The following is a 23,337-nucleotide window of genomic DNA, read 5'->3' as shown; positions in this document are numbered from 1 at the left end:
ATTGTTAGGTACTCTTGGTGAACTGACCCCTTTATCATTATGAAATGACCTTCTTAAGCTCTAATATCATTGCTCTAAAATCTACTTTGTTGTTAATATAGCCACCTCAGGTTTCTTCTTAATTTGTGTTAGCAATGTTAGCATGGTATATCTTTTTCCATCATTTTATTTTTATTTGTGTCTTTATATTTAAAGTTTTTTTTTTTTTTTTTGGTAGAAATCATAGTTGGATCTTGGTTTTCAAAAATTCAATCTGACCATCGCTGCTTTTAGTTGGTGTATTTAGTCTGCTTACATTTGGTGTGATTATTAAGATGGTCGTGTTTATCTCCTTTATTGGCTTATTAGCTATACTTCTTATAATTAGAGGTTCTTCAAGGTTTTATAAAACATGACTTTAAATTATTACAGTCTATCCTCAAATAATATGCCATTTCATGTATACTTGTATCTCCTTTTCCCTGCCTTTATGCCATTGTTGCCATAACTTTTAGTTCCACATGTTATAAACTCCATAATACATTATTATTTTTGGTCTAAAAATTATATTATTTTTTAAAGGGAGTTAAAAGATAGAAGTATTTTATGTTCATCAATGTATTTGCCATTTCTACTCTTCTTCATCTCTTTATGTAAATCTAAATTTCCGTCTAATATCATTTGAGGGACTTCTTAACATTGCTTATCATCTGTTGGTCACCTTTTGTGTCTGAAAAAACAATCTTTATTTTGCCTTTATTTTTGAAAGTTATAATTCTAGGTTTTGGGTTTTTTTCTTGCTTTCAATATTTTAAAGATGTCATTCCACTGTCCTCTGGCTTATGTAGTTTCTGACAAGAAGTCTATTATCTTTCTTATTATTCCTTTATGTATGTTTCCCTCACCCCCCCGCCCCCGCCCGCCTACTTTTACCATTTTTTCTTTATCACTGGTTTTCAGTGATTTGATTACAATATTTCTTGGTGTGGTTCTCTTCCTTTCCTCTTCTCTTCTTCCGTTTCTTGTATCTGATAATGTAAAATTTTCAACAAATTTGGAAAAGAAATTTGTTTAAGAGATGGGGTATTGCTGTGTTGCCTAGGCTGGACTTGAACTCCTGGGCTCAAGTGATGCCTCCCTCAGCCTCCTAAGTAGCTGGAATTACAGGCACACACCACTGTGCCCAGCTCAAATCTGGGAAATTTGGGGTCATTATTTCTTCAAATATTTTTCTGTCTCCCCTTCTTTCTCCTTTGCTTGAAAATCCCATTTACATATATGTTACACTTCTTAATATTGTCCCCTAATTCACTGATGTTCTGTTCTGTTCTTTTTTTGTTTGTTTGCTTTATGCTGTTTTCAAATTTAGTAATCTTCAGTGTCTACTCTATTAATTCCAGAGCATTTTTATTGTATATATTGAATTTTAATTAATTAAAGTTCAGTTCAATTTGTGTCTTTTGAAAAAAAAAAAAGTATCTTCCATTTCTCTTCTCATGATCATTCTTTCCTTGATCTCCTTGAACTAGGGAATACATTTTTAATGTCATTGTCTACTTATTCTATCATTGTGTCATTTCTGGATTTGTTTCTATTGTTTCCTCTCCTTGTTATGCGTCATATTTCCTTCATTCTTTTGCATGCCTTTATAATTTTTATTGGATGCTGGTCATTATAAATTTTACATGGTTGGGTGCTGAATTTTGTTGTATTAACTTTAAATATATTTGGCTTTGTTCTCCTAGAATGGAGGTAAGTTCCTTGTAAAGTAAATCTGAGGCTCTGTTAGACAGGTCCAGAACAGCTTTTAGTTTAGGGGCTCATTTGGCCCTAAGAGTATTGCTGAGACAGTACCCTTCAGAGTACTACTCAGTGCATGTCTTAGGAGGTCTTTCTGCTTTGGCTGGTGTGAATGCAAACTATTCCCAGTCCTGTGTGAACTTTTGATGATTGTTCTGCCTGCTTCTCTATGGTGGTTCTTTCTCCAGCTTTGGTCACCTCCTCACATGCATGTATCAATCAGATCTTAGCTATAGACTCTAGAAGAACTCTTTGTATATACCAGAGTTCTCACTCTTGGTGGATAGTTCTCTTTTTTCTAGTACTCTGCCCTACAAATTCTAGCCACCTTGGCTTACCTGACCTCTGAATTCTTGTCTGCTCAACTCACAGGAGACCATAAATGTCTGTATGGGTTCTTATCCCTACATGGTGGCCTGGAAACTGTAGCTGGGGCAAATATAGACTTTAGTTTCTTTGTATCCTTTATCTCAGGAACCCCTGTCCTGTGCTATTTGCTGTCTAGTGTCTAAAAACTGTTGTTTCATATATTTTGTCTGGTTTTATTTAAAGAGGGAGGATAAATTTGGCCTCTGTAATTCCTTGTGACCTGAAGCAGCTGATATGCCCCATATTTGATAACAAAAGACTGACTTCTTAGATGTCATTTCTCATATAATTTATACTCTCTCTATATAACAATTGAATTGTAACTCATAGAATTACAGCAGTGTCAGATGTGTCCATTGATTGAATTCTATAATACATAAGAATAAAATGGAAAGTACATCGTGAACTTTAATAGATATGCATATTCACAGAATAACTTATTACTTGGCTTAAAAGTACAGTCATATTTCATTTGTTTATGTATTTTCTAAAAGTTTTTCTAAGTTTCCAAATTAAAATACTTGTAATATTTCTGCTTTTATCTATATTTTGTGCTCCAATTAAAAAGTTCACAAATTATACTTTTAACTAGGTTTGTATACCATAAAGACAAATGTTGAAGAAATAGCTGTTTTTTAAATTTCTTTTTTAAAAATCCAAAATGGGCATTATATTCATTGTATGTTTACAAATTCTTACATTTTAGTTATTCTTTGGCAAAAAGTCTGGATGGATTTTTTTTTTTTCCAGAAAGTGTTAAACGGGTTTACAGAGTTTTTTGTAAGGAACAATATTCTAAATTACTAAACTTTTATTTTTATAGGCTGTTTGCTTTTTTGTGGATTTTGTGCTTGTCAGGATTCTTCAAGGTAAGTTATGTTATAATGGTTAACTTGAAATATAATTCTGGCTGTGCCAATATAAATAACCTCAAAAAGCTATAAAAGATACTCTTATGATAGGACATTTCGTTATAATTATCCAGAACATTTGTTTATAGAATTATCCCTTTAAAAAATCAAGGTCTCGTGTTGGTCATTATTATTGGTTGAAAGAAAGATGAATGAATACATGAATTAAATTATATAGAAAGAGGCCCTCTTATAACTGCCAAGCTCCAATGGCACATTTAATTGTGAAAAATTAAATATATTTTAAAATAATTTATATTTGGAATGCTATTTTTCAAAGTGGGCAATTTAGTTTAAAAGAATATATCCATTCATTCGTCTTTCCATCCAAAAGAAGCAAGTTTGGACCTGTCTTGCCTTTTTCCGCTTTTAACATTTGTATTCAAAGTTGTGCACCATTGTCAAATGTGTAATGTAGCAGTAAATCATTAGAGGAAGTAACTTTAGTCTTCTTAGTACTGTTCTCAAATATCATCATATTTCTCTAATGTCTTCCCTATAGTTATTTTTTTATAGTGAGACAGTGGAGTTGGTCTTAGCTGCTGCAGGAGCCCTTCTTTTCTGTGGATTCATCATCTATGACACACACTCACTGATGCATAAACTGTCACCTGAAGAATACATATTAGCTGCTATCAGCCTCTACTTGGACATTATCAATCTATTCCTGCACCTGTTACGGTTTCTGGAAGCAGTTAATAAAAAGTAATTAAAAGCATCTTGGCTCAACTGAAGAATAAAAAAAATTTTCTTTAGTGAGAAAAAAAGGATTAAAAAAGTAATTGAAGTAGTATATAGAAACTTTCATTAAGTCATAAAGTTTTGGACAATGATTAAATACTGTTACAGTCTTTATTTGTATCCTGTATTACTCTGAGAGCTTTAAAATCTTACTATTCTTTATGATACTTCATCTTTAAATCCTTGATTTAGGATGTCATTTAAGAGCTATCAAAATTCTATTAAAAATGTATTTCTTCCTAAATTAGCCATGCATAGCTGTTTATTTACAATTCAAAGATAATTTTATGAGTAGATAAGAGTATCAGTTTACTTTTGTCTAGTGATTTTATCTAAATTTTCCCCAAATTATTAGGTAATACTGATTTGTCTTTGATTCTGAAGTAGCAGTGTCTTTACCATTATAAACTGTAAATCTCGACCAGGAGAGGTGGCTCACGACTGTAATACCAGCACTTTGGGAGGCTGATGCGGGTGGATCACCTGAGGTCGGGAGTTCAAGACCAGCCTGATGAACACGGTGAAACTGTCTCTGCTAAAAATACAAAATTATCCAGGGGTGGTGGTGCATGCCTGTAATCTCAGCCGCTCAGGGGGCTGAGGCAGGAGAATAGCTTGAACCTGGGAGGTGGAGGTTGTGGTGAGCTGAAATCATACCATTGCACTCCGCACTCCAGCCTGGGCAACAAGAACAAAACTCTGTCTAAAAAAAAAGAAAAAAAAAAACTATAAATCTCTTTTTGCTTGGAGATGTTCATCTAATTGAAAAGGAAAAAATATATAAAAGATAAATTCCACAGAGAATTCAGTATTGTATTAAAATCGTATTAGAATGTTAATGACATTTTAAGTTGTACTAAAATTAAGTCTGCCTGAAAGTCAGATATCATGACAAAATTTGACATTAATTATTTGTTTTTTAAAGTATAGATTTCATTTTGAAATCACAGAACGCTAATGTGGTTAAAGGACACCAAAGATACTGGGTCATCAGCCATGAAGTGTATCTATTTCAAAGTAAAAATATTTGTGAAATATTGTCTTATGGTTTCATTTGTGTTGGTCCACACAGCATGTTAGGTCAGTGTACCAGTAACCAGTGAAATTTTCTCAAATTCCCTCATTGTACTAGTTTGTTAGACTGCTATAACAAAGAACCACAGCTTGAGTGGCTTCAACAAGAAATATATTTTCCCATAGTTCTGGAAGCTAAAAGTCCACTATTAAGGTGTTGGCAGAGTTGGTTTCTTTTGAGGCCTTTCTCTTTGATTTGTAGATGGCCGTCTTCTCCCTGTCTTTAAATGATCTTCCCTCTATACTTGTCTGTGCCCAAATTTCTTCTTATGAGGACAACAGTCATACTGGATTAGGGCCCACCCTGAAGACCTCATTTTTCCTTAATTATCTGTTTAAAGACCTATCTCCAAATACAGTCACATTCTGAGGTGCTGGGATTAGGATTTATGTGAATTTGGGGGTGCTACAACTCAGCCCATAATTCCCCCTAAGCATTTCCCAGCTATTAAGTTGAAATAAATTAGTAGTATTGATTTAACCTTGCATGATTTTTAGGTGTAAATTTGACCCTATTATCATTAATTAACTGTTGAATTCTCAAGTGCATGATGCAATGCAATTAAGTTTAACGTAGTATGGTGGGTAAGAGCATCTAGATTAGAATCCTTGCAATCCAACCAGCTGCTTGTGTAACATTTATCGAGTTATTTATCCTTCCTTAAGTCTTTTGCCTCATCTTCATAATGGGAATAATAATAATAATGCCTAGCTTACTGGGCTGTCATAAGGATTAAATGAGAGAGATATAGCAAATAAACTAAGTGCTTAATTAATGTCAACTGATGGCATTAATACTATTATTTTCCACTCAAAGGCTAAATGGACTGATTTGTGACTAAAGATTCTGTATAAGCAAAAGTAGATCTGACATTTTAAAAATGTAAAACAATGCCATTTTCACATTATTTTTAGAAAAGTTATTTTCCACAAAAATGTTAACATGCAATAAATTTATCGTTTCTAAATGACTTAAATTTCCAAAAAAATCATTTTAATTTCTGATATGATCAATATAATTATATGATCAATATAATTATTAAGAGTATAAAGGGATCCCAAGACCAAGAAGTTTGAAAACCTTTGGTATAAAATACTATATTTTAGGCCGGGCACGGTGGCTCAAGCCTGTAATCCCAGCACTTTGGGAGGCCGAGGCGGGTGGATCACGAGGCCAAGAGATTGAGACCATCCTGGTCAACATGGTGAAACCCCGTCTCTACTAAAAATACAAAAATTAGCTGGGCATGGTGGCGTGTGCCTGTAATCCCAGCTACTCAGGAGGCTGAGGCAGGAGAATTGCCTGAACCCAGGAGGCGGAGGTTGCAGTGAGCCGAGATAGCGCCGTTGCACTCCAGCCTGGGTAACAAGAGCGAAAACTGTGTCTCAAAAAAAAAAAAAAAAAACACTATATTTTATAAATGAACCATTGGTTTATTCCCATGATCTGTCAATGAATTTTATGTGGTTCTTCCTTTTTTACTCTCCTAATTAATGCTGCTGTGTAAGTCCCTGTGTGTGTCCCACTGTGCATAGGTATGAGTTCTAGGTAGAGAATATACCTAGACCATTTTAAAGCATTGCATTCAGTAAAGGTGAAAATATTCAGACTCCAGAAATATTAATAGGAAGAAAGTGGAATTAGCAGGACTTGGACAGAGCAACAGGCAAGTCAGTGTGCAAGGGCCAAAGGAAGAACAGCTAAGAGGTAGGAGGAAAATGAAGAAAGAATAGTAGCTGAGAACGTCTGTATATCTTGAATGTAATTTGGGAAAAGAGATTTCAGTAGGCCGTGTATACCCGCCTTCATTTCTTCTCAGACCTGGCTTCAGTCCACCTGATGCATTTGTAGGGATTAGTGGTCAACAGCCAGTGGCAGGCCTTTTTTTTGGAGCAGCTAGAAACTTAGATACTTTTTGCTTTTACCTTTCATCTTTCTAGAGCGTTGTCTTGAAGTTCCCATCATCTAGGGAATGGGCAACATGGGGTTACTATTTGAATCCCAGAAGTCTTCCCGATCCTTACTAAGTGATTGTGCAGATCAGGGACTCCATGGGAGAGGACCGACTGCAGGGGCCCCACTGACTATTCTCTATCATGTAGCATACCTTTTCAATGAGAAAATCGGTCTGCTTCCTGTAAGGTATTCAGGGCCACCCACTATGCCTCTAGTTATATATATAGGCTCCTTTCAGTTCTGTGAAGAGCCTCTGCAATGTCTAGTTGGCCCCTTAAGCATTGTTTGTCCATTAGGGGATATAGCTTCCTGAAAAGAGTAGTTTAGTTTCCTTCGTGTTTGCAAATTGAGCATAGTGCCTATAATAGAGTGCATACTCAAAGGCATGAATTAGATTTTTAAATATACTAAGGCCACTTTTCTAGAACTGCTTTTATGTAACTGGTGAGGGACATAAGTAAAAAAGGGGTAATAATGTAGTACCTGATTCAGCTTTTTTGTTGGAGGGGGTGGAGTCTTGCTCTGTCACCCAGGCTTGAGTGTAGTGGCGTGATCTCGGCTCATTGCAATCTCTGCCTCCAGGGTTCAAGTGATTCTCTTGAACCTCAGCCTCCTGAGTAGCTGGGATTACAGGTGCATGACACCACACCCAGCTAATTTTTGTATTTTTAGTAGAGAGGGGGGTTTCACCATGTTGGCCAGGCTGGTCTCGAACTCCTGACCTCGTGATCCACCCTCCTTGGACTCCCAAAGTGCTGGGATTACAGGTGTGAGCCACTATGCCTGGCCCATGATTCAACTTTTTAAAGCATTTGTAATGCTAAATCATGGTATGTATTTTAACAATAGGACATTTTCATAATAGGTAAATTATTTTTTTTCTGGTGCCAAGTGTCTATTCGAAAGTTTTGGCCTGGTATGTTAAACAAGATACAGTAAATATGGACTATCAGAAAGTGAGCTTTCTCTAAAATACACTGTGCACATACATTTTTGGGTGAGGTAGCTAACTTCTTATTTGAAAGACAAGGTACAGTATACGGTTTACTTGTAAAATAGAAATTCACTTGCTTTATAAGAATGAAATCTCATTTAAAGAAACCTGATTTCTTAGGCATGCTTCTTTTTTTTTTTTTTTTGAGACGGAGTTTCACTCTTGTTACCCAGGCTGGAGTGCAATGGCGCGATCTCCGCTCACCGCAACCTCCGCCTCCTGGTTCAGGCAATTCTCCCGCCTCAGCCTCCTGAGTAGCTGGGATTACAGGCACGCGCCACCATGCCCAGCTAATTTTTTTGTATTTTTAGTAGAGACGGGGTTTCACCATGTTGACCAGGATGGTCTCGATCTGTTGACCTTGTGATCCACCCGCCTCGGCCTCCCAAAGTGCTGGGATTACAGGCTTGAGCCACCGCGCCCGGCCGCTTCCTTTTTTTGTATCAAATATTCTAAGTCGTTTTCAGCCTCTTTAACTTTGCTATATTCTGAATTCAGTAATTTCCATGCTGTGCATGGCTTCATAAAGGACACAAATGTAAAGAAAAAAGGTACCCATGAATTGTCTCAGAACTCTCTTTTTCTAGCAACCAGCAGGAATTTACCAGGCCATAATTAAAGACAATTTTTCCTGTTTTTTGGGCATATGTTGTAAATCTCTAGAAACACTGCTTACAAAAAGTACTGTGTAGTATACATTTCAAACTATAATGTAAAAGGGATACCATTTGTTGAACTCTTATTTCCTACCTAGCATCAATTAGGTTGTATTATCTTCACTTTAGGGACAAGGAAATTCAGGCTCTTATGATATTCCTCATCCGTATCGTTCACAAGTGTTGGAAGAATACAACACAGACCTATATGGTTCCAAAGCCTATGCCATTAGAAATATTTGTAAAGTAAGCGTTCTTCGTGAGCAAAGACAATCGTCCTAGGCTTAGTATTGTGTCTGATACGTAAGTGATCAGACAGGTAAACCTTGACAGAACTGAAATCCTTTGATCATTTTACGCTTTAAATTCTTCTCTGGGGTGGGAAAAGCTTGCTTTTTGTTTTTGGTAACAGCTTCGAGTATAACTGACATGCAATAAGTTGCACATATTTAAAGTGTGCAATTTGATACGGTTTGACATAATTGTACATCCGTAAAGCCATCACCCGAGATGAGAAAATTCACAAACTGCAAATAAAGATCTCAATACGGCCTCTGGAAGAACACCTGACCTAGGAAGAGTTGGATGAGTATCATGTAAGCGGTAAGGCCAGATCTAAAGGTCGGCTCCGGGCTCCCTATCTGACAAGTAGGGTCCCCTGGCCAGGTTCACTATGTTAGAGTCTTTTAGCTACCCTACCCACGTCCGGAAAGCAACCACCTGTGACCTAACCTTGACCGGGACACGCTTCCGCACTCTCCAAATCCGACTTCTACACCTGTATAGGACTGACCAAGTTTCTAGGTCTGCGCTCACACCGAAGTCGGAAGCTCGTCAGCGTCCGGCTTTCAAAATGCCGCCTCTCGAGTCTTCCTGAGGCAGTTTGACTCCCAGCGTGCAGTGCGTACGCCCCCGTCGGTTCTGCCCGGAAGACGGAAGTGTAAAAACTTCCGGTCGGCGAGCTCCTGTGGCGTGTGTGTTGGTTTCTCAGGTGAGTTCTGTTCCTCACCGGTCTAGTGGGACATGGGACTTGGGGCTTGATTCCGCCACCCCTGGAGAATTTCGTTTCTTGACCCTCGCTGGGCTATTCTTGAGCTCCGCTCCGGCGATGCAAGGCTAGGGTTCCCAGTGCTCTTAGGGGCCCTCCGGCTTCCGAGTCTACTGGGTAAAATGGAGCCTTCCCCTGTCGTTCACTCCCGCTGAGGTTAACTTCGGCCCTCAAGGTTGTTTACCGCCCTTTTTCCTCGCCGCTCCAAAGTGTTGTTATGTAGACAAGGGAGCAGAATGAGTTTGTGATTGCCGGCGTTCAAAAAATGTTAGGCATTTGTTCAAGTATGCAAAATTCTGTGCACTGGGGGATCCAGCGGTGAACAAGGCCTTCTTTCCCTCTGCCTTCCTGGAGTCTACAGTCCGGGGAGAGGGAGGGGGATGTGACAGAAAACAGTAATTTCAAGTTATAACACCTATTAAGCACGGAAGGGAGCTTACGGAGGTCAGAGGAGTCCTTTCTGAGGCATCGAATGAAGGCGCAAGGCTTGAGAAGAGCAGTTGCCAGGCATAGGGACAGCGAGCATGAAGGCACTAACGTGGAGATAGTTTGGACATTTTTCAGATGCAGTTGGAGCCTGCGGGGATGGAGATGGAGAAGAAGAATGAGATGAAATAGAGTTGAAGGAGGCAGGGGACAGCTCACAAATGACCTTGTAGGTCTTGAATATATGAGGGAGGAGGTTTTTAAATAATTCAAAGAAAGGCAGTTAGTGCTCTTAACTTTTTAAAAGATCACACTGAGCACCTTGTGGAGGATTTAGGGCTGAAACTGAGTGGAAAGAAAACAAGAGTAGGAATAGGTAAGTTTAAAGTCGTTAGGTTGGCTTGAGAGGATGGATAATGAAGATGGGGGTGAAGTGTTTGTAAAAATTGCTTTGTAATTTGTAAGCTGTTGCATAAATGTAAGGTGATGACGCTCTTGCATTCTGGGGAAATTGAATTTCTGTATTTTGTAAATAAATTCAAAGTGCTTTCAGAATTGGTTTGATTTGTAGTTTGCTTATGACCACAAGGAGTTTGATTTGATATCTTAATTGATATTTAATGACTGTATTGACCATGTTGATCTTCACATAAGTTGTATGTTAAGTCATAAAAAGTGAACATATTGAAGAGTTTTACTTTTCATTTGTTTTGTAGAGATGCCTGTTGGTCTGGTTTTCCAGGGATTTGCCTTCTTTTTTATAGTAAAGATTTGCTTTCAAATATGTATTTTTGTTAATTTCAGGTAAAACATGGCTAAAAGCTTACGGAGCAAGTGGAAAAGAAAGATGCGCGCTGAAAAGAGAAAAAAGAATGCCCCAAAGGAGCTCAGCAGGCTTAAAAGTATTCTCAAATTAGATGGTGATGTTTTAATGAAAGATGTTCAAGAGATAGCAACTGTGGTGATACCCAAACCCAAACATTGCCAAGAGAAAATGCAATGTGAGGTAAAAGATGAAAAAGGTGAGTGTATTTCTTTTCTCTCTTTTTCCTTCCCTCTTCCCTCCCCTCCCCCGTTACCTAGTGGTGGGATTATAGCTCACTGTATCCTTGAATTCCTGAGCTGAAGCAGATTCTTCCACCTCAGCCTTCCAAAGCACTGGGATTACAGGCATGAACCACAGTCCCCAGCCCCTCTGCGCTTCATTAAAAATAAATAATTCTATCAAGCCTGTTCATGTATATAGGTATGTTTTGGAGTGTGTCTTTGGTGCTTATACAGTAGCCTCCATGTCTCAGGAATAAACAGTTTTACGGGACTAGACAAATCTAGACACACTGTGGTTGGAAGGGTACACAGTTCACTCAGAGCCTAGGCAGCATACAATGTCTTCATTTTACTCTTTGTAAGATCTGATTCCCATTCTATGAGTCCTGTGCCCTTATACTATTATCCTGAATCACAGAGTTTCACTATTTCATTTTGACACATTCTAGGAACCTTTGTGTCTTAATCATAAAGTTGGAGGATATATATAATGCTGCTTTCCCCACATTTATACATCAGTTTGGCAGCAAACTAAGCATTTATAATATCCAGACTTTCAAATAGAAATATATTTGATGTCTTAGGCTGAAAGAAGAGAGCAATATTTCTCAGTCTCCCAACCTTAGGTTTTTTTTCCCCCTTAAAAATGGCTGGTTTTAACTTTTTCTTCTTCCCATTTCATTCTTCTTCCACTCCATACAAATAAAAAATACAAAAAACATACTTCTCTGAGAAAAGGGGCCAACCAACAGAAATACCCTCATCTTTCCACTACCCAAGTCTATAAGAATTTGAATATATAGTCTGTTTTCCCTTTTTTATTAATGTTCTCTCCAAGACCAGTTTCTCCACTTGTGTTCTGAATCCTCTCCCTGCTTAGATTCTCAGGGGCTGTCCTCATGCATCCGTGTTGTCATTCTCCTCCATGGGGTCATTGCCAACAGCATAGATGTGTTCTGGGATGTTCAATGTCAAAAGAAAGAAAGAAAAATTTCTCCCTTGATCTCAGGTTCTCTCAATCTGCTGCTTTATTTCTGCTGTCCTTGAAACGTCCCTTCACTTGCTGTTTTCATTTTCTCACATGCATGTCACCCCTCCCCATTGGCTCTTTTTAGTTGTTGTTAAGGCAAAATTCATGTAACATAAAATTAACCATTTTAAAGTGGACAGTTCAGTGGTATTTAGTACATTCATGTGTTGTGCAACCACCACCTCTAGTTCCAAAACACTTTCATCACCCCAAAAGGAAACTTAATGCCTATTAAAGTCTGTCTCCTCCTCCCATCCCCCAGCCTCTGGCAACCACTAATGTGCCCTTTCTGTGTGTGGATTTACCTGATTTGAATATTTCTTATAAATGGAATCATGTAATATAACCTGGCTTATTTCACTTAGCATGATGCTTTTGAAGGTCACCCGCATCGTAGCATACGTATATCAGTACTTCCTTTCTTTTTGAGGCTAAATAATGGTCCGTTGCCACATTTCATATCCGTTCATCAGTTCCTGGGCATTTGGATTTCTTTCCCCTTATGGCTGTTGTGAATAGTGCTGCTGTGAACATTCAGGTGCACAAGTTTTTGTTTGAATACCTGTTTTTGGTTCTTGTATGTGCATATTTACAAGTGGAATTGCTGGATCATATGGTAATTCTGTGTTTAATGTTTGTTTTCTACATTAGCCACACCATTTTACATTCCCACCTGCGGTGTTTGAGTATTTCAGTTTCTTCATATCCTCACTAATACTCACTTTCCATTTTTGGATTATAGCCATCTTAGTGGGTATGAAATAGATTCTTATTGTGACTTTTATTTGAAGTTCCCTAATGACTAATGATGTTGAATAAACATTTAAACAATTTTTTTTTGAGGTGGTGTTTTGCTGTCACCCAGGCTGGAGTGCAGTGGCATGATCTCAGCTCACTGCTACCTCTGCCTTTCAGGTTCAAACAATTCTCCTGCCTCAGCCTTCCAAGTAGCTGATATTATAAGATGTGCTACCATGTCCAGCTGATGGTTGCATTTTTAGTGAGATGGGGTTTCACCATGTTAGCCAGGCTGGTCTTGAACTCCTGACCTCAAGTGGTTCACCTGCCTTGGCCTCCCAAGGTGCTGAGATTACAGGTGTGAGCCGCTGTGCCCAGCCAAATATTTTTTCATATGCTTTTTGACCATTTGTGTGTCTTTTTTGGAGAAAAGTCTACTCAAGTCTTTTGCCTCATTTTTAAATTATGTTGTTTGTGTTTTTATTATTGGGTTGTTAAGAGTTCTTTGTATGAATCTAGACATATAAAGAATGTCTTTTTTTTTTTGAGATGGAGTCTTGCTCTGTTGCCAGGCTGGTGCACAGTGGGTGGCGCAGCCTTGGCTCGCTGCAACTTCTGCCTCTGGGGTTCAAGCGATTCTTCCGCCTCAGCTTCCCCGGTACCTGGGACCACAGGTGCATCCCAAACGCCCGGCTAATTTTTATATTTTTAGTAGAGATGGGGTTTCACCATGTTGGCCAGGATGGTCTCTATCTCTTGACCTTGTGATCCACCCACCTCGGCCTCCCAAAGTGTTGGGATTACTGGCGTGAGCCACTGTGCCCGGCCCATATAAAGAACTCTTAACTTGCCCATGACTCTCTATTCTTTTGGATTGATCCTCTGTTTTCTTTTCTCTCCTGTTTTCTATTTCTTTTGTTATACCCTCTAATTTCCTTGACCTTGTATTTGTTTTTTTTTTTTTTTTTTTTTTTTTTTTGAGACAGAGTTTCACTCTTGTTACTCAGGCTAGAGTGCAATGGCGCGATCTCGGCTCACTGCAACCTCCGCCTCCTGGGTTCAGGCAATTCTCCTGCCTCAGCCTCCTGAGTAGCTGGGATTACAGGCACACGCCACCATGCCCAGCTAATTTTTTGTATTTTTAGTAGAGACGGGGTTTTACTATGTTGACCAGGCTGGTCTAGATCTCTTCACCTCGTGATCCACCCGCTTCGGCCTCCCAAAGTGCTGGGATTACAGGCATGAGCCACCACGCCTGGCCCATGAGCCACTGTGCCTGGCCTTGTTTTTTCCTCTTATGTTTTCAAATTTCTAAAAGTTTTTCTTTCTTTTCTTTTTTTTTTTTCACTGTTCCTTTTTCATAGCTTTGTTTTCTTTCTTTGTGTTTTGTAAATGATCCTTGAGTCATCAGCTCTGTATTCTAAATGGGCATATGTCTTCTCTGATTTTCCTAAGCGTATTAATTACAGTATGCTTTTCAAATTTGTATCTATGTGTCTAGGTATTGTCTGTCTTTCCTCTTGGAATTTCCTCCCAAGCCTTTCCATTCCTTTACTTTTGTGTCTGTCTTTCATACCAGAGGCTTTTCTCAAATGTCTAGTGGTCAGTAGTTGTTGTTTGTATTTAAAAGTAGGGCACTAAAATGGTGATTGAAAGCTGGAGGGAGACAAGGTGTGGGAGAGGGTTTGTCAACTGCTAGATGTATAGAAGAATTGGATTGGCTCCAGGAGGCTTTATTTGGAGATAGATCTCTTATATCAGAATCTGTTAAGTCTTTTTTTTTTTTCCTCATCATCCCTAGAGAGAAATTCTCTTATGTCCTGTCTGGGTAATGTCTGGATGCCTTTGTTCTTGAATATTTTAGGAGCTAAAGGGAGATGGGACTGAAACTGTGGGAGTCTCCCCATTTAGTGATCTATGTGTTAACCATTTGGTTTTTATCTCTACCCCCAAGTTTATGTTTCTCCTTATTTCTTCTCTTTCAACTGCTCACCTGATTTCTTAAGCCATAAACCTAGTAGTCATCCTTGATTCTTCTTTCCTTTGTTCCCTACACCTAAACTATTACCAAGTCTTACTGATTATACCAAAAACACATTAGAAATCTATATCCATTTTTGTCTTGCTTTCACCTTCATTCAGATGGCCATCATCTCTTGCCTGTATTATGATAGGAGCCTTTTTACTTCTCTCTTCTGCTCTTGTTTCCTTCTTATTTATCTTCCACATACCCACCAGTATGATCTTTTCAGAAGGCAAATCAGATTATATCATTGCCATGCTTTAAAACCTTATTATCTTAACATGTGTTTACCAGCGCCTACCAGTTCTTTCTTAATCTGCTTCCAGTGATTCTTTAAAAAGCCACTTACACAGGCTGAAATTTTTTCTTTTAATTTTTAATTTTTATTTTTTTAGAGACAGGATCTCACTTTGTTGCCCAGGCTGGAGTACAGTGGCTATTCATAGGCATGACCATGCACACAACAGCCTTGAACTCCTGGCCTCAAGTGATCCTCCCACCCAGTCTCCCGAATCGCTGGGACTACAGATGCCCACCTATACCATACCTGGCTGAGGTTTTCTTTCTGTTTGCTTTGTTATTCTTCCCTCAATAGAACATTGTAAACTCCATGAGGGCTGGGAGCTCATATGGACCATTCTAAGCCCAGAACCTAGAATAGAACCTTAAATTGTCATTCAACAAGTAGTTACGGAGTGGCTGTTATATACCAGACACTATTCTAGATACTGTGGAAACAATGATTAATATCTAATATAATGCCAGGTAGTCGAGATAATAGTAGACCTTGTGTATCTTGGTAAGGAGTTCCCATGAGAGACTCTGGGCATGTCTTTCACAGTGGAGAAGGTGATAGGTATATCACAGCATGCTTGCACTGAGCTTCTTGTCAAGCCTTCTATCGGTAGAGCTGGATCTCGGAGTGTTATCTAGCTAGGAAAAGTATGCGAGCCCCAGGATGTGTCCAGGTCTTTCTTCTCTGTTGCCTGCCTGTCCCTCCCATCACAGCCCTGCTGCTGACTACTCCCTCAAGTTCATTAGAAGTTAATTCTCAGGTCATTAGAATTTAGTTCAAGTTCATAAGAAATGGCCAGTCATTCCTAATCAATTCATTACATCTAAGTTCTATCCCTTAGAAGTATGGGTGTGCTTACTTTCTTAACTCAATGAATCACTTAATATGAGAAATGTTCTTGTAACTCACATGTGCTCAGAAGCGTATATCTACTAAAGCATGTATCTACTAATGCACTAACTCAGAGCCATACATCCTAAATGTTTTCTATTTAACTTTACTATTCTAAGGAAGGACAGTCATGCCAACATTCTTTTTTTTTTAGAGAGCTTTTTTCTTCTCTGTTTTCGGACTACCTTCAGTTCTAATGTTCTCAATGCATTAATATGCTTTCACAAGATGGTTTTTTTCATACATAGTGTTAATAGTTTTTTCATCTTTTAATGCAGATGACATGAAAATGGAGACTGATGTTAAGAGAAACAAAAAGACTCTTCTAGACCAGAATGGGCAGTACCCAATATGGATGAACCAAAGGCAAAGAAAAAAGCTGAAGGCAAAGCGAGAGAGAAGAAAGGGGAAAAGTAAAGCAAAAGCAGTGAAAGTGGCAAAGGGTTTGGCCTGGTAGACTTAAAACCTTGGAAAATGCCACATGGGACAGATGATGGATTAGAATGTATACACATGTATATTTTGATTTCAACTCCCACCAAATGAAAACTATTTGTTTTCCTATTTTAACTTGACCTTTTTTCTTCAATTCAAACCCAGCATAACTCCTCAAGTTTGTTTTGGGAACTTGAATAAAATACTTGTTTCATACATGCAAACTCTACTGATTTTTTAATTGGTTGCTACCCAATACCAGTTATTATCAGGCCTCAAAATTCTGTCAGGTATTAATGTAGTTAGAATTGTTATTACAACTAGTAATTATAGTCAGTAAAGATAAAACATGATGTATTGAGAAATTTTTGTGAACTTATATTTAAAGAATGCTGTTACATAATCATCATTTAAAAATACAACATTTGGCCAAGGATGGTGGCTCACACCTGTAATCCCAGCACTTTGGGAGGCCGAGGTGAGCAGATCATGAAGTCAGGAGTTCCAGACCAGCATGGCCAATATGGTGAAACCCTGTCTCTACAAAAAATACAAAATTGGTCGGGCATGGTGGTGTGCACCTGTAGTCCCCGCTACTTGTGATGCTGAGGCAGCAGAATCCCTTGAACCCAGGAGGCAGAGGTTACAGTGAGCCAAGATCGCGCCCCATACCCCACAGTCCTGCCCAGCCTGGACGACAGAGCAAGACTTTGTCTCAAAAAAAAAAAAAAAATTAGTGGATCTTACAAAGTACTTGTGTGGAGCTTTGATTCCACAGAATAAAAGATATTTTGCATGTAGATCTTAAAGTTTGATTTTTTTTCTTTCATATATGCTTAAGGTTTTTTAGTCCTAGAGAAGACCAGATTCTTAAGTTAAATTTGTTCTTGTCTTAATTTTAGGTAGAGTATTAACATATATAAATCAGTATGCTTTTTTAGGAAATTAGAACATTTCAAGTTTTCATGGGAACTGATTTAATGCTCTTCAGTGTTAATGTTGTGTAGCCTAGTGTAGTATTATGCAGCATTTCTCAGAGTGTGTTCTTCAGAATTAGTTTCTCTGGATGCTTGGTTAAAAAAAATAAATTGTGTTCACATCAATTTGGGAAATGCTACTTGAAGATTTACAAAAGATTTTAGTTGAGGAATAGAATAGTCCTATAGGAATCCAGCAGTAAAGAAATGTGTTTAACTTTTACTCTTTGAAACTCGTTTCCTGAAAAATGTGTTTTAGTTAAATCTGTCTTACTACAGTTTGCTAAATTCACTCTTATTTAAATTTACTTTTAGTTAAGCAATCTGTTAACTGGAACAACCAAACTGAGTGCCTAGTGTGTGCCAGAGACTTTCCAGATGCTAGGGACAGACTGAATAAGGTAAGATTTCTGTTCTCATAGGGCTGAGAACTGTGTATCTGCTTAGAAGAGGGTGTTAACTTTTCGAGAAAACTCAAGTAAAATGTGAAATATATTAGAATAAGGCCACTTGGTCATGAGGTCGCAAACTTTGTGCCAAGCACACTGCTAAACTGGGGTACAATATAGAGTTAAAGAGAACATGACCCAAATGTTTCAGAAAATTTAAACATTTTATAAAATTTAATACCAATAAACCCTTGGAATTATTTAAATACAGTAGACTTTTCTCTTTTATCTCATTTATTGAAAAGTTGATAGATAATTTTAAATGCTTAAAATTTCTTAACAGCTAAGAAGATGTGAGTTGAAAGATGTCATTCATGGCCTTTGTTGCCTTTTGGTATAGGTATGAATAACAATAGCATTTGTGAGGGAAAAGCAGATACGTACATTTTTATTCATAAAATAAAAAATTGTAAACATCCAGTTAAGTCACTGATAATACCAGCCTAAATATACTAGCTGAATTATTTACCCTTTTTTTCTTCACATGGGGTCTCATTGTGTCACCCAGGCTCAAGCAGTCCTCCCACCTCAGCCTCCCAAGTAGCTGGGACTAAGGCGGTGCCACCATGCCAAGCTAATTTTTGTATTTTTGTAGAAAGGGTTTTGCCGTGTTGCCCAGGCTGGTCTCAAACTCTTGGACTCAGATAATCCACCCGTCTTGACCTCCTGAAGTGCTGGGATTACAAGCATAAGCCACCACACCCAGCCTAATGTAGACATTTTTTATTATTTTTTAAAAAGGGGACCAGGTACTAAATTCCAGTACTTTGGGAGGCTGAGGTGGGTGGACCACCTGAGGTCAGGAGTAAGACTAGCCTGACTGACATGGTGAAACCCTGTCTCTACTAAAAATACAAAATTAGCTGGGCGTGGTGGCAGGCACCTGTAATCCCAGCTACTCAGGAGGCTGAGGTGGGAGAATTGCTTCGTCTTGGGATGCGGAGGTTGCAGTGAGTCAAGACTGTGCCATTGCACTCCAGCCTGGGCAAGAAGAGCAAAGCTCCGTCTCAAAATCTGCATTAGCAATGTTATACACTTGGCCCCGATTTACATTTTGGCAGCATTGTCAGGTATTTTCTAACTAGATTTTCTTTAAGTTGAAGTAGAGACCAGTGCCAGGGCTATGTTCATGTTTTCTGTGGCTGATAACCTCTAATTTGATTGTATTGATAATAGCTTTGAGCTTTCATCCAGGGCCTCTCTGATGTTGGGATTTTTACTTCATTGTGTCCAGTCATGAAGTTTGTCCGTTCAGGATTTAACTTAAAAGTTAACAAAATCAAAAATCAAAACAACATTACCAGAAAACATTTTGGAATCATGTTCTGGAGTCTCATATCTGGAAAGGTGACTACTGAAGAGAAATTTACTTACACAGTGTTGTGAGTAGCTTCTAAGGCACTGAGTTCCTGAACACTGCCAAGATTCTCCCCACCAAATATTGGCAGGAAATTTAGACTGGCATTTCAAAATTAGTGCAGGGGTATGATCATATCTTTGTCACTTTATTTTTAAGAATTACAAATTGAGAAGTATAGCCTAGTCCTTTTGTCTTTTAAATAATTATCTTGTCTTTTTGAAATTTGTCATCTTTTTGACTGACATTTACCAGAGAATTGCTGTAAAGCCACAAGATGGAGCTCAAGCTAAGCACCAAATCATTTTGGAATTAGATTGAGTGAGCTAAGTCACATTAGGGATTGAAAGTAACACTTTAAGAAGTCTGAAATCAAAATATCATTTAAAGATGATCAAAATTGCTTCAAGTATTAACTCATTTACCCAGCAATCTCATGAGCTTGGTTCTAATGTTATCTGAGTTTGGTACTAATTTAATCTCTGTTTACACATGGGGAAACTGAGGCACACAGACCATACAACTAAAACTGAAATCTGGGATTCAAATTTAGGCAGTGTGGCTCTAACAATGCCATTCAGCCTCTCAAGGATGTGCAAATTCTTGCTGAAGAGAAAGGTGATTATAGGATAAAATACCTATTTTTGGGTCAACCTATGGTAGATTGGGTTTATGTGGCCTCTGGGTTCATGTGGTCTTGGGATCAGATAAAGAGCAGGTTTAAGTATAATAATGACTTACAGAATCCTCAGAACTCTAGGCCTAAGGCAGACTGGATATCCCTAGGTGACACTTCATCAGGAATGGGCTGACCAATCCAAAAGGGGAAGGGGTAGGCCATGATAATAGTGCCCAAGGTACTAATCAGAGAAGAAATGCAAACTGCAGCTGAAGCTCTAAGGTAGAATCAAGTTGTGGTTTTGACTACATCCTGTTTTCTACTGTCACGTTAGTATAGGTATCTCCTTCCACTATGTAATTCACATGCTACATCAAATAAGGATGCAGCAGTATGTATTTGCTTATTAGGAAATTTGGAAGTTTTGAAAACTCGGATCCATATGTCAGGGATATGGCTTGAGTTGGAGAAGAAAAACAGAATCAGATATCTGAAATGGACTGGTGGTGATGGTCAGGGGCAGCAATGTGTAGTTTAGGAAAGTGCTGACCACAACATAAAATTGAAGGGAATCTAAGGCGTTGCCACATTTATGAATACTGCAATGATGCTAAGCTGTTGGTTAATCTTACTAGTTAAGTGACTAACTACTGATGCCATCTGGCAAAGTGATTCAAGTTTGTGCTAGACACAAAATATCCATCTTTTTCCCTCTATTTGCCTGCATATATTAATAAAAACACTGTTGCAGTAGACACATAACAGTTTTACAAGGAAATGTTTAGGGGTGAGGTGGGACTGTTAAGTACTTACGCCAGGTCAGAGGTCACTGCTGTCCCCAGGGGACTGTCAGGCAGCTAGGAGGCCCAGGGCCACTTTTGGGCCTGCTTACAAAAAGAACCCTAAATTTCCTGCAGTTGAATGCCAAGGGTCTTTTGCACTTATTTTAGAGCTCAGGAAAAAATACAATGTGTTGCCAAATAAGGTTAATTTGGTAGGCAAGCAATAAAAATAGCAGCCAACTTTTAGAGAATGCGTACTCTCTTCAGTGCTTTACATGTATTATTTAATCCTTCAAACACTGTGGGATCAATACTCTTATTCCTATTTTCAGTTGAGAAAACAGTTTGAAAAGATTAACTAAATTTGCCCAAGATCATGCAACTGTTAAATCGTGAGCATGGCTGTCTCTCCCAGAGCGTAGAATGAATACCTATAATGGAAAGCTACAGAGAGACAGAGTTTTATTTGATTTAAGGAAGCACCTTCAAACCAAGATTTTGGGAGCTGAAATGGGCACCTTGGGTGCCTTGGGGTGTCAGTCTAAGGTAGAGAACCATTTGGTTGGAATGTAGCAAAATAGATTCAAACATTGTACAGTAATACCTCAGAATCCATGGGGGATTGGTGCCAGGACCTTCCACAGATACCAAAGTCCACAGATACTCAAACTGCTTACATAAAATAGTGAAATATTTGCATATAATGTATGCCCATCCTCCCATGTACAGTCACATGTCGCTTAATGACCGGTATGTTTTCTGAGAAGTGTGTCGTTGGGTAATATTGTTAATCATTGTGTGAACATCATAGAGTGTACTTACACAAATCTAGATGGTATAGCCTACTACACTTAGGCTATGTGGTATAGCCTATTGCTCCTAGGCTACAAATCTGTCCAGCAAGTTACTGTACTGAGTACTGTAGGCAGTTGTTCCACAGTGGGAAGTATTTGTGTATCTAAACATAGAAAAGGTACATTTAAAATGCAGTATAAAAGATAAAAAATGGTACACCTATATAGGGCACCTATCACGAATAGTGATTGCCAGACTGGTGCTTGGATTGAGTCAGTGAGTGAGTAGTGAGTGAATGCAAAGGCCTAGAACATGACTGTATGCTGCCATAGACTTTATATACACTGTGCACTTAGGCTACACGAAACTTATAAAAAACTTTCTTCAATGGTAAATTAACTTTAGCTTCCTGTAACATTTTTACCTCATAAATGTTTTAATTTTTTAAACTGTATAACCCTTTTTCATAATACTTAGCTTAAAACACAAATATGTTGTACAGCTGTACGCAAATATTTTATATTCTTAAAAACTTTTTTCTATTTCCATAATTTTTTTTAACTTTTTAAGCTTTTTAGTTAAAAACTAAGACACAGACACATTAGCCTCCATCTACACTGTCTTTCCCCTCCACATCTTGTCCTACTGCAAAGTCTTCAGGGGCAATAACAAGCGTGGAGCTGCCGCCTCCTATGAGATCAACACCTTCTTGTGCAATACCTCCTGAAGGACCTGCCTGAAGCTGTTTATAGCCAACTTTTTCTTTAAATAAGTAGAAGGAGTACCCTCTAAAATAATTAAAAAGTATAGTAAATACATGAAGATAGTAATTACTATGAACTATATGTAACTCTATGTGCTATACCTTTATATGACTGACAGCGCTGTAGGTTTGTTTACACCAGCATCACCACAAATATGTGAGTGACTTTTGCACTGTGCTGTGATGTTAAGATGACTGCAGTGTCACTGGGCCATAGGAATTTTTCAGCTCCACTGTAATCTTATGGAGGCACTGCCTATATTGACTGAAGTGTCATGCTATGCATGACTGTACTTTAAATTATCTCTAGACTGTTTATAATAATACAGTGAAAATGCTATGTAAATAGTTGTTATACCGTATTATTTAGGGAATAATGATAAGGAAAAGTCTGTACCTGTTCAGTACAGTTGCATCTGTATTTTTCTTTTGAATATTTTTATATCAGGACGAAGCCACAAATGCAGAATTCATAGATATAGAGGGCCAACTGTTCTTGAAATTTGGGTTGAAAGCTGTTAAAGTTCTTTTCAGCAAACAAAATCCCTCATAAGAAATTGGCATGTTTGAAATGTATCATACTTGTTTTGCTCTACATAGTTTTTTGGCACTACATAACTGTAGACTTAAGTATCTTTTTTGGTGGAAATAAAATATATGAAATCTCCTTAATTTTGTTAATGTTAGGTCTGGTATTCATTCCATTAAGTTCCACTATAAAGTATGGAAAAATATTATAAACATCTGCTTTAAACAATGAATGGTACTGCAATAGTCATGTAAAAAAGGTGAATGGAGTAAAGTCCTTCGAATTTTCATTTAAAGAATGGCATAGCTTTATAATACATTAAGTTTTTAATATGCAGAATGTATTTAATTTCCTAAAGCGATGAATTGTCTTGGCATTATGCTATCTTATGAAACACTTTCTTACACTCACATTCTGTTTCTATAGTTTTCAATATCAGCAAAACCTTTAAATAGTCTTAGTTGGGTGCTGTGTATCATTGTACAGTAACTGCTAGTACATATGGTATTTCTGATCCATGTAATAAAGTACATTTGTCATGTGTCTTGTGATCTGCATACCTTTCAGCTGTTACTTCATAAATCTGTTCCATCAGAGAACTGCTTTGTACAGCAAGAGTTGAAGCTGCTTTTAATAAACTAATATTTTGTGT

The 23,337-nt window shown here is 38.0% G+C and overlaps 2 protein-coding genes across 4 annotated transcripts in view; both read left to right on the top strand.

Moving 5' to 3' along the window:
* Window positions 1-4,835, top strand: part of TMBIM4 (transmembrane BAX inhibitor motif containing 4) — a 31,340-nt gene extending 26,505 nt beyond the window's left edge. For all 3 annotated transcript variants that reach the window (XM_003926533.4, XM_074402856.1, XM_074402854.1), the window contains 2 exons: window positions 2,972-3,017; window positions 3,562-4,835. In XM_003926533.4, coding sequence (XP_003926582.1) covers window positions 2,972-3,017; window positions 3,562-3,768 — 253 coding nt within the window. In that variant the 3' untranslated portion in view covers window positions 3,769-4,835. The remainder of the gene's footprint in view (window positions 1-2,971; window positions 3,018-3,561) is intronic.
* Window positions 4,836-8,143: 3,308 nt separating this feature from the next.
* LLPH (LLP homolog, long-term synaptic facilitation factor) lies at window positions 8,144-22,823 on the top strand. Its single transcript, XM_003926534.4, has 3 exons — window positions 8,144-9,472; window positions 10,760-10,977; window positions 16,258-22,823. The coding sequence occupies exons 2-3, from the start codon at window positions 10,767-10,769 to the stop codon at window positions 16,434-16,436; spliced, it is 390 nt and encodes a 129-aa protein (XP_003926583.1). The 5' UTR covers window positions 8,144-9,472; window positions 10,760-10,766; the 3' UTR covers window positions 16,437-22,823.
* Window positions 22,824-23,337: the final 514 nt, after the last annotated feature.

The sequence above is a fragment of the Saimiri boliviensis genome, chromosome 7 (assembly GCF_048565385.1).
Source record: "Saimiri boliviensis isolate mSaiBol1 chromosome 7, mSaiBol1.pri, whole genome shotgun sequence".
In the NCBI taxonomy this organism is placed as follows: domain Eukaryota; kingdom Metazoa; phylum Chordata; class Mammalia; order Primates; family Cebidae; genus Saimiri; species Saimiri boliviensis.
Note: the sequence above shows the minus strand (reverse complement) of the source record. Positions and strands in the feature narration are given on the sequence as shown.